This window comes from Mastigoproctus giganteus, chromosome 2, assembly GCF_048544385.1.
Source record: "Mastigoproctus giganteus isolate SK-2022 chromosome 2, ASM4854438v1, whole genome shotgun sequence".
Classification (NCBI taxonomy): domain Eukaryota; kingdom Metazoa; phylum Arthropoda; class Arachnida; order Uropygi; family Thelyphonidae; genus Mastigoproctus; species Mastigoproctus giganteus.
Window position 1 is genome coordinate 214640143 of NC_143576.1, and position 16788 is coordinate 214656930.

A 16788-nucleotide genomic window follows, 5' to 3' on the forward strand; every position below is an offset into this window, starting at 1 on the left:
AAAGCACAGTGGTAAAAATCCTGAGATATTGTGATATTGCTGTTACTTGAAATCGCAAAGAGGAATGTTGCCCCTTTTTGTACTAAACTGTTTATTTATTTTTTTTATTTTTTTATTTTATTTATTTTTTTTGTATACAGGTTTCTGGCTCTACTTCTTTAGCATTATTTGTTGCAGTTTGTAGCATTTCTTATATGTGATATTATAGTGTTTAAATTTTTTTCATCCCTTAGTTGAATACAAATTTACATTTTTGTTAAATTATGCTATAAATATAACTGAGTTACAGAAAAGGTAAACTTGAATGTCCTTTATAGGTGTGGTATCTTAAATTCACTTATTATACTTCCACACAGCAGTAAGTGTAATTGTTGTGACAATTTAATAACCTTTGTTTTTTTATTTTTGAAGTATGCTATTTAAAATTTCTTTTAAGCTGATATCCTTTTAATTTTCTTTTATTTAGGCTTTAATTACAGATTATAATGACCTTGGTGGTGGACGATTTTACGACCCAAGGAGTAGACAGTCATTTAAGTATGATCACCTCAGGAAAGAAGCCACAGACCTTCAGCCTTGGGAACCAGATGCATCTGCGGAATTGTGGAGATCATGTCTGGAAGAGGAGTGGAATGTGTATGTTGAAGACCATTATCGACACGGAGTCAGTTGTGTGTTTGGAAACAGTCATGAAGGGAAAATAACATTAATTGCATGTATAGAAGACCACCATTTTCAGCCAAAAAATTTTTGGTGAGGATGTTTAAAAATGTGGTTTTTTTTTATTAGAGGAAACACATATGAAAAGAGGTTAGAGAACTATAATTTAAAAAAAAAAAAAAAAACTTTTAACTTTGACATAAAAATTTCTTAGAAAGTAGCTTTATCTAAGGCCTATCTCAATGTAGATAATCTTACATTCACTCCAGTCTTATAAAGTGCCTACCATTGAAAGACAGCTCCAAATATATATTAATAAAATAGTAACACAGCTGTTACTCAGTTTTTGTTTCCCTAGACAAAAAAAAAACAAAACTGACATAGAAAAAATGAAATATTGACCCATATATAAAATGCTAACAGATAATTTCCATATACAGCCACTCCCTGATTAACGTAAGGGTTGTGTTCCGTGGAATGCTACGTAAGTTTGATTTTACTTAAGTTGGAATTTCCCTAAATAAGCATTTAGAGAAATTTCGCATTCTCAACTATCCACCCTGAATTTGATAGAAGCAAAAAAGAAATGTTCGACGAACATGTAAATAGAATTATTCAATTTTTTTATTGCATGCGCAGGAAAAATTACAAAGAGCGTACAAAATTATAAAATTACAAAAAGAGAGAGGAGACAGGCATAATGTCAGCAAATTTTACCTTTCGAGCATCTTTGCCAGAATTAACTCTCCAGCTGATAAGCATGCTGCTGAAGAAGTTGAGGGTTGTGGAAATTTAGAAGAGTTTTTTCCAACACATCACAATTTCTCTGCAGCTGCAGAATCGGCACTGGTGACTTCACCACATACTTTAATGTTTTGGAAACCAGCGCGATGCTTGAACCTATTAAACCACCTGTTGCTTGCCACAAACTTGATTTGCCGTACTTATTGTTATCTTCATAAATACTTCTGGCTTGAGTGGCCATTAGATTCACGGGCACTTGCTTTTAAATCTGATTTTCCATCCATGAATGCTGTTTTGTGACACTGTTGGGGCAGTTGTTGTTGTTTTGGTTTTTAGGAGCATTAGCAACTAAGACCATATTGCTCCGTGTTGGGGCGGACTGGCCCCGGTGTGAAATACATTGATCCTTTAACATGTTCTGTTATACACGCACTGTCCTTTAAAATAGTATTCACTGTTGAAGCAGCAAGACCTAATTCTGTGCAATAGATGCCAAACTTTGTCCCGCTTCGTACTTCTTAATTAATCATCTTCATTTCTAAATCAATTTTTTCATTTTGTTTCCTAGCACTGTCAGCACTTGCACTTTTCGTTGGTCACTTTTCCTTCATCTTGTAATATGTAAATAGGAATGAAGAGAAGATTCTGAAAATTTATTTATGTTTTTTATACGATTAAAGATTTCAGTGAAGAGGGAACACATTTCACCATAATAACGTAAAAACCCACACAATTCCAGTTATCGGGATTATTGCAAATGCAATAAGAGTTTACCACCCGTTTATAATTAGATGCACTAATGGATAAACTGGAAAGTGCAAATTGTTTTTGTTTTATGGTAGTGACCTCCAGAAATGTTTTAGAAAAATATCACAAAGGTGTTCAAGATTGATTCAAAATAGTGCAATTTCCATCATAAAAATGACCTTTTAGAGGGATAAATAGCTTAGTCATACAGCAAAAATTCCAATATCTGAACGAATTACCAAAAAAAAAAAATGTGTTTTTGGGTTCACATTACGATATTTTCATGATACCACCATTTATTCCTATGCAAAATATGCAGGGGCAGGCCATCCCCGAGGGTTCAAGGGGTGCAACATTCGAGGGGCACCTGAAACTTACATCCATATATGAATAAAATTTTAAAGGGGGCACCAAATTTCAGTTGGCACCTGGGCGTCACATACCCTAGGAACACCCCGAAAATATGTTTCCACGATTTTTTTAAGTTTGCACCGGCCAGCAAAAACTTAGGTAAAGTCGAATTTTTGTAAGTCGAGTATTACATAAGTCGGGGAGTTCCTGTACTCTGTTGTCAGTAATGTTTGCACATGCCATTGACAGTATGGATATAATAATGCACTTCGCATTATCCTATGTATGGTAAACTGCAAAATTTAGTGAAAGCACTTCTTGTACTTTTTTTCCCTCTTGGTCTTGTGCCTACTTTCATACAACCAGTATCCTTCTGACTTGTTGATGTCTATTTTGTGGTTTATTTGTACATTTTCACTGTTCTGGAAGACTTCAACCAGCTGAACAGTGGAAACATACAAATGAAACATCAGTTGATTGAAGCTGGTCAGTGAAATATTATCTTTCCACGATAGCCTTATAATCAGACCCGTATAATTCTATTTTTTTTTTTTTTAATGTAATTTTATCTTTAATTTAAGACTTCAGGTTGCTTTCTATTTTACCTTTAATTTGTCTTTTAGGATTCTTTCTATATTGTATAATTCGATAATTACTATTCTTTTGCTTAATTTAGGCTAAATTACTTAATAAAGATTACCATTATAGGAATGGTCGCTGGCGCTCAATATGGACAGTAGTCTTCCCAATCGGATCAGGAACAGCAGAATTACAGGGGCTAATAAGGGTTCAGGTGAGATTTGTAGGTTTTTAGTCCAGGGTTTAACACTCATTACAGAAAATGAATCACCTGTTATGAATGCTAATTATTAGTAATTCACTTTGTTTACCTTGAATATAATTATTTTAAAGTAAGAAATATATACAATATTATTTATTTGAAATTCCTTTTCAGTTTTGAAAAGAAAAGATACTTGAGATCAACCAAAAGATTGGTTTCTCGTGTTCTTTTGGCAGGGGAGTATACATTAATGTCTATTTCCTGTCTTTTTTTTTTTTTTATATTTGTATTAGTGACACCAAGCTTTATATTTATATTAATGACACCACAGTGGTATCAGACTGCATCTGTCAGTGATTTGATGACCTTAAATTCAGATAAATGAATGGCACAGTCACATTGTATCTTACTTAATGATGCAGTAAAATGTTTTATAATTGGATTATTTATAATATATTAACAGTGAATATAGAAAAGTTTCCCCCATTATGCCATCAATCAGTAAACATAAAATAAAAGACCACTTCAATTATAAAATTTAACACGACTAGTCTTCAAGAAATTCTTGTTTATACACTGGCACAACCAGGTCAGAGGAGTTTATAATAAATCATGAATATGATCATTGATCATATTTTGCAGTCATGGGTTTGAGCAGCATTTCACCTAAAGCACTCTCGCTTTCCAGCATTTCAGGAGCACTCTCGCTCCTGACCACTCAGCTATGTAAGATTAAGGGATTTGTTAGTTTGTCTAATACTTTTCCTAAAGTGATTATTAAGTATGAATGTGAATGATATCCTGTGAAAGTTATGGAGGCAGTTAAACCAGTATATAACCTGTCATTCAGTTATGAGCAGTCAGAGTATTTCACCTTGCATAGACTCAAAATCTATCTTTATTTCTTGCTCTAAATAATTGCAGATACTACCTAGACATTTCATGGTATACCCAGTGCCTCTAGGGATGTCTTTAATTACATAAAACTAATTTTTATAATTTATATACTATTGTGCTTAAGCATATGTTTTCACAGATTTACGTTTTCAAAACAACCAATCTAAGATAAACTCACAAAATATACCAAACCCATTAGATTTCTCCATTATTAACCCTGAGCTGGTCACATGGGGTTGATTAGTGCCCAGGAACTATTTCAGCAATTCATGTCTTCATCTACTCTGTCCACATAGCTAAAATCCCTAATAGCTGTTTCAGAGCATGTTTTATTTGATTTCTCCGCAGAAAATTTCAAAAATCTCTGTTAATTAGGATTAGCAGTGGCAAATGATGCAAGAAAGCAAGCTTAATAAGTTTTTTATTTTGTTGAAAATAATGTAAATCACATTTTTAAAGTTAGCAAATTTAAAAAAATAATAATAATAAAAACTGCTGCTTATACAGCATCAGCCAAAAAAAAAAAAAAAAAAACACCCCTTCCCATTTCACCCATCTGGTCACTCCAAATGTTTGTCTAGTACAGCCTTAAATTTATTTAAGCTGTCAACTTACACAACAACAGAAGAAAGTCTGTTCCAGCAATCAATACCCGCTGGCTAAAGGCAAACTTCCGCACATCTATTCTACAACTGTTTTTCCTCAATTTGAATATATGCACCCCCCCCAGGTTCTTCATCTGAGCAAGCGGAAGTATCCCATCAGCATTGAGCCTGCTCAAACCATTCAAGGCCTTATACACCTCAATCAGATCACCTCGTAGGTGCCTAGTCTCCAGATGCTGCAACTTGCAGAACTTAAGCCTTTCTTCGTAAGTGCACCCCCTTTTGTTTCTCTCACCAATCTTGTTTCTATTCTCTATACTCGTTCTAGCAACTCTACATCCTTCCTAAAATGAGGCCTCCAGACCTGTACGCAGTACTCAAAGTGTGGCCTAAAATTCCTATATATCATTGAGAAAACTCCATGATTTGCTCTGGCAGCCCATCTGCACTGCTCAGAGAACTTCACATCTGACTGCACAATTACTCCCAGGTCTTTTTCATTCTTCATCTCCCAGAGTGTAGTATGACACAGTTGGTACGTTTCTCTTGGGTTACGGCTACCCATAAGTAGTACTTTGCATTTGTCAATGTTAAACTTCATTTGCCACTTCTCAGCCCATCTGCCTAATTTTTCTAGATCCTGTTGCAGTAGCATACTGTCATTAACAACTCTACCAACTTTTTGTATCAACTGCAAACTTGGACATTAAGCCTGATATACCTTCATCAGTATTATTGATAAATATACAAAACAACAATGGACCCAGCACCGAACTCTGGGGGGGGGACTCCACGAAGAGCAGTGTCCATTTCTTACCACTCTCTGTCTTCTCCCACTCAACCATCCCTTTATCCATTGCAGCAACTTGCCCTTAATGCCATACCAATCCAATATGTGGAACAGTATCAAAAGCTTTCCCGAAATCCAAGTATATGATATCAAAATTATTTTTTTCATCCAGTTTCTTTGTGACTACATCGTAGTATCCAATCAAATTGGTCAGACAAGACTTCCTCTTAACAAACCCATGCTGTATCTGAACTATTACTGCAGTTTTGTCTAGGTGATCCTGTATGACCTCTTTAACCACTGACTCCATTATTTTCCCCAGAACAGAAGTTAAACTAACAGGTCTAAAATTATTTGTGTCACCCTTTGCACCTCCTTTGTGAATTGGGGAAATATTTGCATATCTCCAGTCCATGGGGACCTCCCCTGAATCTAAGGATGCTCCCATAATTATGGCTAAGGGTTTTGCTTACTTCCCTTGCTGCCTCCTTCAATATAACTGGATAGATTCCATCTGCCCCAGGTGCCTTTTTTATGTTTAACTTCAACAATTTCTCCTCCACTTTGCTCTCAGTTATTACAAAATCACTTAGCTCCCTGTTAGAATTTGATAAACTTCTGTCCTCCCTTTCCTTACAGAATTCCTCATGTGTGAATGTAGATGCAAAATACTCATTCAGTTTATCAGCTACTTGAGTAGAATCATCAATAGTCGAACCAGCTATGTTAAGTGGACCAATCTGATTCATCCCCTTCCTTCTAGAGTTTACATAAGTAAAGTACTCTTTGCTGTTTTTATTTGCATCCTTTGCCAAAGATTTCTTGTAATCTCTCTTTGTCTGCCTAACCTCTGTTGTGACTTGATTACAGAATAGTTTATATCTGCCATAGGCTTCTATGTCACGTGATAATTTATATGCATCCCATGCATTTTTATTTTCTGCCATGAGCCTCATTAATTCATCCGACCTCCATTCAGGCCTAAATCTTGAAGAGTATTTCTTAGTTGGTATGAAAAGCCTAGTAGCCTCCAAGATTTAGTCCCTGAAGGCTTCTCATTTAAAATAATTTGGTTGGATTCAAACTGAGGTCTACCTCTTTCTCAGGCAGTTGCCTTAACCTCTGGACCACTCAGATAATTTATTAATACTAATATTATTATAATTAATAATAATAATACAATTTATTCATCAAAAGATTTGTTTACAATAATAACAGTAATAAACCTTGAGTGAAAAATTAAATATTACACAAGACCATTTAATAAAATCAAATCCAGTATCTTAGATGAAACCAGAATTGCAATTAGTTTCAATTGCTGGCTGAAATTGAAAATAAAGTTAGAGATTCATGTTTACTTTAATAAGTAAAACAAGCTAAAATCATGCTATGTTTAACTTCAACAATTTCTCCTCCATACAAAATAATTTGACTCCTTGTTAGAGTTTGATAAACATCTGGCCCTCTCCTCTTTGAATAACTCGTGTGAATGTAGATGCAAAATACTCATTTAGTTCGGCAGCTGTCTGAGAATGATCATCTACAGTCAAACCATTGATGTGAAGTGGACCAATCTGATTCATCCCCTTCCTTTTAGAGTTTATATAAGTAAAGAAGTCTTTGCTGTTTTCTTTGCATCCTTTGCCAAAGATTTTTCATAATCTGCCTTTGCTTGCCTAACCTCCTTTGTGACTTGATTACAGGCTAGCTTGTATCTATCATAGGCTTCTGTGTCGCCTGATAATTTATGTGCATCCCATGCATTTTTCTTCTCTGCCATGAGTCTCAGTAGTTCATCTGACATCCATTTGGTCCTGAATCTAGAGCAGTATTTCTTAGTTGGAACAAAAAGCTTAGTAGCTTCCAAAATTACTTCCTTGAATGCTTCCCATTTAGAATTTTCTGTTGGTCCCACTGTATAGAACCTAAAAAATCTCTGAGATCACTGTAGTCACTTTGCGAAAGCAAAAACCCTTCCCTTTACTCCTGATGGTAGTTACATCTTTAAGTAAATCCCACATCAGTACACTGTGATCACTGCCAACTAGTGGTTCCTTTATCTGTAAATTCTTAATTCATGAATAATCACTGCTGATAATCAGATCAAGAGTGTTACTCCCTCTTGTTTCCTATCTAACATGCTGTAGAAAACAAATCATCCAATGAATCCACAAAAGTCTTGCTAGTGTGAGAGTGATCAATCCACAAGTTCCAGTCTATATCTAGGAACTTAAAATGCCCCGTTATAAGACACTGATTTACTGTCCCACTCTATTTCTCTGTATAATTGTTCATTGTACTCATCAGAGTCATTAGGCCTATAACAAACTCCTACCCTCATTTTTGCTCTCCCAGTGCTTATGTCCCACCAAACTGACTCAACATTGCACTGTCCATCTATGTCAGCTGGATGCACTTCCTTAGATTTTGTGTTTCTTAACTAACAGCATAACCCCTTCTCCCTTCATATCCTGTCTATGCTTTCTGTACACATTGTACTCCCAAAATTCCAATTCTGCATCCCTTATATCTGAGTGGCACCATGTCTCTGATATCCCAACAATATCTACCTTGGATGTCTTAACCAGCACTTCAAATTCATCAAATTTATTTACTAAAATCCTAGTATTGATGTACATGCAAGTATACATGCACCTGTTCTTACTCTTAGTTACTCTAACCGAACACAGTCCATGTGTTTACTTGTTTTATGACCCCCAGAAGTTCCTGAAATCCCCATCAACTGGATTTCCAGGCTGCTTCTCATTCCAATAGAATCAGTACAAGAATCATTGCCACCTCTGCCTGCAGCTACTGTTAATCTATTAGTCTGTGAATTTCCCTCCTCCCCAAGCTAGCAGTTTTCTGACCCACCTAACATTGCCTCAATAGCATCAGCAAATATTCTTGCACCCCTTCTATTTAAGTGTATTCCATCCCTGTAGAAGCGATCTCTCCTGTTAACAAGTATAGACCACACTGAGAAAAATTCTATCCCATGAAACCTGCACAATCTCTCCAGGGCCGAATTGATTGACAAGACTCATCATATACTCCCTCCTGTCGTTCACAGACAAGTTCAATATTTTTTAATATTGAACTTGTCTATGTTCTGAAATGCTCTAAAAACTAAAATTTAAAATTGAATAATGGTATCAGATTGAAATTAAATTTAAGTTAAATAAAAAATTAGAAGTTTGCTAAAATTGTTGGATTTAGTGGTAACTTTATATAGATATGTTTGACTTGGAGTGCTGTCCAAAAGCAGTCACTGTTAATAATTGGTAGGTGGTTATTATATGAAAAAAATAATAAATTTCAATGAAATTATAAGAATTTTGTTGGGGAAATGACAAAAAATGTTCACAATAGAGAGATAACACTTGTTTACTTTGGTATAAATTTACTGTATATGGAATAAAGATAAATGCTTTCTTTTATAATTTGAGTAATAATATGGTTTTTGTTATATTAACAGGTTCACTATTATGAAGATGGAAATGTCCAGCTAGTGAGTTCTAAAGAAATCAAAGAGTCATTGACAATCAATGTAAGTTTTGCTATTTTTAATTATAAACATCTGAAACTGCAGATAAATATAAGCAAGATTACCACATAAAATGATAATCGGTGTATACACACAAATACATTAACTAAAGAATTAATGCCAATTATTAGTAAAAAGGATACATTGAATGGTATGTTGTCAAGAGCTATCACCATTCAGTATACCAAATAATCATTAGCAGCAGCTATCTGCTTTTAATTATTATCTTCCAGAAATTGCTGAACCTAAAGATAGGTTCAGCAATTTCTGGAACCCAAAAATGTTCAGCTGGGTTGACGTAGCCATGCTCTGAGTCAACCAGTCCAACTTTTCAATGTTGTGATCCACAAACCAATCCAGTATGACCCTTGCTATTGACATGGAGCATTGTCATGCTGGTATTGATAAGACCTGTTTCTATAGTATTTTCCACACCATAAGTAGTTCATAATTATTGACATCGGACATTAAGCCCGATATACCATCATGATATTGATGATGGTATATCGGGCTTAATGTCCAAGTTTGCAGACGATACAAAGGTTGGCAGGGTTGTCAAGGACATAACTGACATTATGCTGCTGCAACAGGATCTGGAAAGGTTGAGCAGATGGGCTGAGAGGTGGCAAATGAAGTTTAACATTGACAAATGTAAAGTACTACACATGGGAAACAGCAACCCCAGAGCAACGTATCAACTCTGTGGTACTACACTGACAGTGGTAGAGAATGAAAGGGACTTGGGGGTGGTTGTGCAGGCAGATATGAAGTTCTCTGAGCAGTGCAGACGGGCTGCAAGAGTAGCTCATGGAGTATTGTCAATGATATACAGGAATTTTTCCAGCAGGGATAAGGAGGTGATTATTCCATTGTATAAGGCGATGGTCAGGCCACACCTAGAGTACTGTATACAGGTCTGGAGGCCTCATTTCAAGAAGGATGTAGAGCTACTGGAACGAGTACAGAGAAGGGCAACAAGATTAGTGAATGGAACAAAGGGGTGCTCTTACGAAGAAAGGCTTAAGTTTTGCAAATTACAGTGTCTGGAGACTAGGCACCAGCGAGGTGATCTGATAGAGGTGTATAAAGCCTTGAATGGTTTAAGCATGCTCAATGCTGATGGGATTCTTCCTCTAGCTCAGAAAAATCACCTGAGAGGGCATAAATTCAAATTGAGGAAAGACAGATGTAGGATAGACGTGCGGAAATTTGCCTTTAGCCAGCGGGTGGTTGGTTGGTGGAACAGACTTCCATCCCTTGTGGTGGAGGTTGATAGCCTAAATAAGTTTAAGGCTCAGCTGGACAGGTATTTTGAACGAACAGAGGGGTGAAGTGGAAGTGGGTGTTTTTTTTTTTTTTTTTTTTTTTGGCTGATGCTGCATAAGCTTGCTTTCTTGCATCAAATGCCTCTACTAATGCTAATGCTAATGCTAAATAATTGTATAAAATGTCCAAGTAGGTCAGGTACTTCATGGTTTCAGACATTACTACCAATGGACCAAGTCCAGACCAGCTGAAACAGCTCCGTGCCATCAGACTGTCTTCACCAGACTTCATGATCAAGACACTACACTTCAAATGTTAGTGTTTTCCAGGCAGTTTCCACCTCCAAATAAATTCATCAGAAAGACATGGAGTTCTAGAGTCTGTGAATGTTGGGAACATATTCCAAGTGATGCATTGGTTAATACTATATTGATTGAACATATGTACAGCTGGTGTTATTAAACCCAAGGCTGTGCAGCTCCCTATGAACGGTTCACATACTGACAGATGTTCCTGTGGCCTCCTGGACCTACTCCATAATGTTTTAAGCAGACAGTATGCATGAACTACTCTCTTTATAATTTATTGAAACATGTTCCTCAAGTTTGAGGAACGTGTTCAATAAACCTTTTGCCCTTTTGAGACTGTCCAGCCACATTTCATGTACGTGTCACCTGAAGTTTTCCATCTTGAAATAACATATCAGTTGCACTTGAGTGTGCATGTTTGCACACACACAGATGTAGCATCCACCCACCATTCCTTGTTGAAAGTCTAATCTCAGTCCCCAACTTCTTCTGGCTTCTAACATGCTGCTGTACAGGCAAATCCATGAGATTTATATTGATACATCTGAGCTGATATGAACGCAGGGACTTCTGGCACAAACACAGCACACCACACAATATTCATGGAGGGGTGCCCAAATACTTTTGGTCATACAGTTGTATGCTACTATCTTTTAATCATCAAAAGTTGAATCTGCTATTTGTTAAATCTGAAGGACCTTTGTAACATCTCCTTCAAGACTGCTGATATTTTATCACACAAAAGGTGGCCTTAGCCATAATTATGAGAGCCTCCTTGGATTCAGGGGTGGTCCCTATGACTGGAGATGTGTGAATAAAAGTTCCCCAGTTCATAAAGGGGGATCAGAAGTTGACATGAGTAATTATGTGATAGTAATGATGGCGTGCTACTGCACTACTGCAACAAATTTATAAATATTAGGTCGATGGGCTGAGATATGGCAGTTGAATTTTAACATTGACAAATGCAAGGTACTGCATATGGGTGGCATCAAGCTCAAAGTAACTTATCAACTGTGTGGAACTACACTTAGGGTAGTAGAAAATGAAAAAAGGTCTGGGGATAATTGTTCAGTCAAATATGAAATTCTCTAAGCAGCATAGACATGCTGCCAGAACAGCTCGTGATTTTGTCGATGATATTCAGAAACTTTGCTAGCAGGGATAATGTGGTGATTTTCTCTTTGCACAAGGCCATGGTTAGATTGCATTTTGAGTATTTTATACAGGTCCTGAGGCCTCACTTTAGGAAGGATGTAGATCTGCTGAAATGGATGCAGAGAAAGGTAACCAGATTGATAAAGGGAACAAAAGCTGACACAGCTTTAACCTGACCCAAATAATTGGGTCAGGTTAAAGAAGTAATGCAGGATCATCTGGACAGGAATGCAATTATACTGCAGTCACAGCATCGATTTGTTAAGGGTTGGTCTTGTCTGACCAATCTGCTAGGTTACTATAATGCATGACCAAGGAACTGGATACAAAAAATAATTTTTGATATCATATACTTGGATTTTGGGATAGCTTTTGATACTGTTCCACATAAAAAAAAAAAATTGCTGTATAAACTGGAGCAATGTGGCATTAAGGGCAAGTAACTGCTATGGATAAAGGAAAGGTTAAGTGGGAAAAGCCAGAGAGTGGTTATCAATGGACACTGCTCTTTGTGGACTAAAGTTATTAGTGGAGTTTCCCAGGGTTCCTGTCCAGATGGTCCTGCATTACTTCTTTAACCTGACCCAATTATTTTCCCTTGAACAGATGTTAAGCTGTGTCAGCTTTTGTTCCCTTCATCAGTATTTATTAATGATATTGATTAAGGTATAATGTCAGGCTTAATATCAAAGTTTACAGATGATACAAAGGTTGGTAGGGTGGTTAACGACAGTAATGATGGCATGCTACTGCAACAAGATTTAGAGATATTAGGTCAATGGGCTGAGAAATGGCAGTTGAATTTTAACATTGACAAAATGCAAGGTACTGCAAGGTAATAGCATTAATCTCAGAGTAACTTGTAAACTGTGTGGAACTACACTTAGGGTATTAGAAAATGAAAAAAGATCTGGGGATAATTGTGCAGTCAAATATGAAATTCTCTAAGCAGAATAGACATGCTGCCAGAACAGCTCATGGGGTTTTGTCGATGATATACAGAAACTTTGTTAGCAGGCATAATGTAGTGATTATCTCTTTGTACAAGGCCATGGTTAGACTGCATCTTGAGTATTTTATATAGGTCCTGAGGCCTCACTTTAGGAAGGATATAGATCTGCTGGAATGGATGCAGAGAAGGGCAACCAGATTGATGAAGGGAACAAAAGGTGCTCTTACCTGGAAAGGCTTCAGTTGTGCAAATTTCAGCTTCTGGAGACTAGGCATCTGTGGTGGGGGGTGATTAAGGTGTTTAAGGGCTTGAATGGATTGAGTAAGCTAAATGTGAATGGCATTCTTCCTCTTGTTAAGACTACATACACATGAGGGGGCATAAATTGAATTTGAGGAAAGTTGGTTGTAGGATAGATGTGCAGAAGTTTGCCTTCGCTCAGCGAGTGGGTTTGAATAAATTCTTGGAGGGTAAGGATGGGTGGTGTGCGTGTGTTTTTTTTTTTTTGGCTGATGCTATATAAGCTTGTTTTCTTGTATCATTTGCCACCACTACCACTATGAGTGATTGAATTGTTGATTTTTAAAGTTGATGCATGGCGAGCAAGGATCATATTTGATGGACAAGCAGCCATATTTAACTTTGTGAACCTCAGAAAAGTCTTTGAACACCACATAGCATCTTTTTTTAACATTCCATGTTTTTTTTTTTTTTTTCCTACTTTTCTCTGAAATGAAATGTGCTCATGGGTTATGTGTGCTATCCAGAAACCCACTTGCAGAAGAGTTAGACCTCTTCATTAAAGGCTGCAGCTAACTGATCTCAAGCAGAGGGATCAGGGTTCCTTCCATGAGTTGTTCTGAATTTTTCACTATGCATAATATGCAGATAAAAAGAAAAAAAAGGTTAGTAAAAGCAAAAAAAATCTTGTATAATATTAGTCAGTGTGCCAAAATAATATGCGCCACAGTGGTCAACTTATCATGGAAAATGTTGCAGATGAGCAGTTCTGCTGACTTTCTCACTGAAATTTTGAGTACCTGTTGATTGTATTTTTTTTTTTTTTACCTTTGTCTTCTACAATGAGTTGCCCTCCTTTTACTTCAAATAAGCGACACTTCCTCCATTAGATAGACAGCACTGTTTTGGAACTATTTGGATTCTCTCATAGTTGTGTTGGCATCTGGTTTGGCATCTCACATTTATGCAATATGAGAGATGCTTACTCTCTCAATATTGCAATATGAGAGATGCTCTCTCATATTGTATAAATGTGAGAAACCATCCACAACTGTGTTGGCATATCTCATACCTAATACCTCTGGGTACCTATCAGTGCACTGCAATGAACCAATTAGCTTCGAAACAGTGCTGTTTGCATGGTGGTACTGAACTGAAAATAAGTAACAGTAGTCCCTTCTCTAATGGGAAAGTGTTACTTATTTGAAGTATAAGGAGGGCTACTCGTGAAATATTTCACAATATGAGATGTTACCATAATGATGTGCCAAAATACAAACTTTGGTTTGTCTAAAAAATTCAATTATGTAGTAATGATGCTAATTCACTAACTAATGTCATAGTTTTAATTTTACATAGTTAGTCTTTCTGTCCTAAAATATTATAAGATATATTTATTTATGAAGGCAAGCAATATTAGAGATGGATAAATTTGAAAGAAATTAAGAAAATGTTTGTTAGGATATAATGAACTGAGTAGTTAATATTGATCTTTCTCTGAAAACAAAGTTTGAATTTTCCACATTTCATTTTTTATATAAATTAATAATTTTCCCTTTAGAGTGAATCACAGACTGCAAAAGACTTCATAGAAATTGTTGATGAAATTGAAAATGAATATCAGGTTGGTAATTCTTTTTAATTATTGAATTCTTATAATAAAGATTTCACATTTTTACATCAATAACAAATTAGATAAGCATATCGTGCACTATCTGCATGATATATAACCAATAAATACAATTTACAAAAGGCAATTGCTTGGGAAAAGCTGTGGTATGCTACCCAGTGACAAAATAAAACAGATTCCATTCTTTCAGCAATTAATAACAACGGTACAAAAAAGAAATCATTATTATGATAATATGTTATATTATATAAATATGTATATATTTGTATGTATAATGTTTATGTTTGTTTGTTATTTAGAAGCATTAGCAACTAAGGCCATATTGCTCCGGGGATATGCAGTGGTCATTCCCTTACCTTTCCGCATCCTCTGTATTTGGTGGTCACGGGCTCGAACCCTGGTCTAATCAAGAAGCGTGTGCTACGCACTGCTGCTCCTGCCCACCTGGCTACGGAGGTGCCATATGTATAATAAATAGAACTTTAATTTCCATATCCTTGTGGAAATTAAAGTTTTATTTATTAAGTTTAGTTAAATAGCAGAAGTTTTTTTTATTTACTACCAAAATAATATGCGCCTCAAACTTTCCATGACTCCAGTTAGCTGTATTACATGTACAGACAGTTCCCGGGTTTACGAGTTTTTTTTTTTTTTTTCCAAGTATCAACAAAATCGAAAATATGAACATTAATTGCAAAAAATGAATGTTAAACATTCATAAATACCGCATTTCAGACCACGCTTATAGCTATACAATGCAGTGTACCCCCGCTTTATGATATTAATCCGTTCCAGAGACACCATCATATCATAATGTGAACCCAATAACATATTGTTTTTTTGGTAATTTGTCCCACAACCCTCAGAAGTTGAAATTTTTGCTATGTAACTCTCTGAAAGGTCGTTTTTATAGGGTAAATTGTATTACAATAGTTACCAATTAAAATCATTAAAATGCACTACACTTTCATCGTTATCATATGTTCCGTTATAAGAATCAATTTTGAACGCCTCTGTGATATTTTTCTAAAACACATTTCTGGTGGTCACTACCATAAAACAGTTTGGACTTTCCGGTTTATTGGGCTTTTCTGTTAATGCAAACAATTATAAACGGGTTGTAAACTCTATGTTATTGCATTTGCAAAAATACCGATAGCTGGAATTGTGTGGTTTTTTACGTTATATGGTGAAATGTGTTTCCTCTTTACTGAAACCTTCAATTGTATAAAAAACAAATAAATTTTTAGACTCTTCTCTTCATTCCTTTTTTTTCTTTAAGCTTCGTAAACTTGTTACTCCACACAAATCGTGTTAGTTGCAATTTGTGCGTTCCGTTAAAAAATGCTTATGCATGAAAAGAGAATTTATAAAGAAAAGAGAAGATTATCTTGGAAACAAACGCCTTTTGAAGCATTTCTGAAGAAGACAACTCCTTGTGCAACAAACCAACGAGTGCTGAGCCAATAATGAGTGATCAACGAGTGTGCATTTAGTCGATGATGATAGTGAAGAATGAACATTCTTTAATATTTGTAAGTCATAAATAATTGCTTTAAATTATCATTTGCTTTACTTTACAGGCTATGTTTTCATTTCTTTGGATAAAGCAGTAATTGTTTAAACAAATTAATTAACTAACTGAAATATATTCCCATTTTACGAGCACACGCTAGGAACAAATTAACTTGTAAAGTCAGGCACTACCTGTATATCTAATTTTAATGTATATATATATATAAAGTAACTCTGTTTCATGTTGTACATGAAGCAGAGTTACTCAACAAAAGTTACGAAGTTCCTGCCAGGCAGAATCATTCATCCCATCCAAGAATTATGGTTTAAAAAAGAGGGGATGAATACGGACTCTCCTGTCTCTATTGGCAGGAACTTCGTAACTTTTGTTGAGTAGCTTAAATTTAATTTCACATGTGGTTAAATATTGCATTGTATCCGTATTGTAAGTTTAAATTTGTAAAGTTTTTGGAAAGCTACAGCTTAATATTCAGATTGCCTTTGTTATCAACAATTTGGCGAGAATTTTGTAACTTTAGTTTGGTAGCTTGAATTTAACTTCTTTAGTGATTTGTTTTGTCAACAGTTTAATTTATG

At 35.7% G+C, this 16788-nt stretch overlaps 1 protein-coding gene across 1 annotated transcript in view; it reads left to right on the plus strand.

The window, feature by feature from the left end:
• The window catches only part of LOC150090075 (F-actin-capping protein subunit alpha-like), an 80181-nt gene that overhangs the window by 53341 nt on the left and 10052 nt on the right, over nucleotides 1-16788 (plus strand). Inside the window, exons 5-8 of the mRNA XM_090368959.1 lie at nucleotides 467-753; nucleotides 3211-3295; nucleotides 9054-9125; nucleotides 14608-14670. Of these exons, the coding sequence (XP_090225085.1) occupies nucleotides 467-753; nucleotides 3211-3295; nucleotides 9054-9125; nucleotides 14608-14670 (507 nt within the window). The remainder of the gene's footprint in view (nucleotides 1-466; nucleotides 754-3210; nucleotides 3296-9053; nucleotides 9126-14607; nucleotides 14671-16788) is intronic.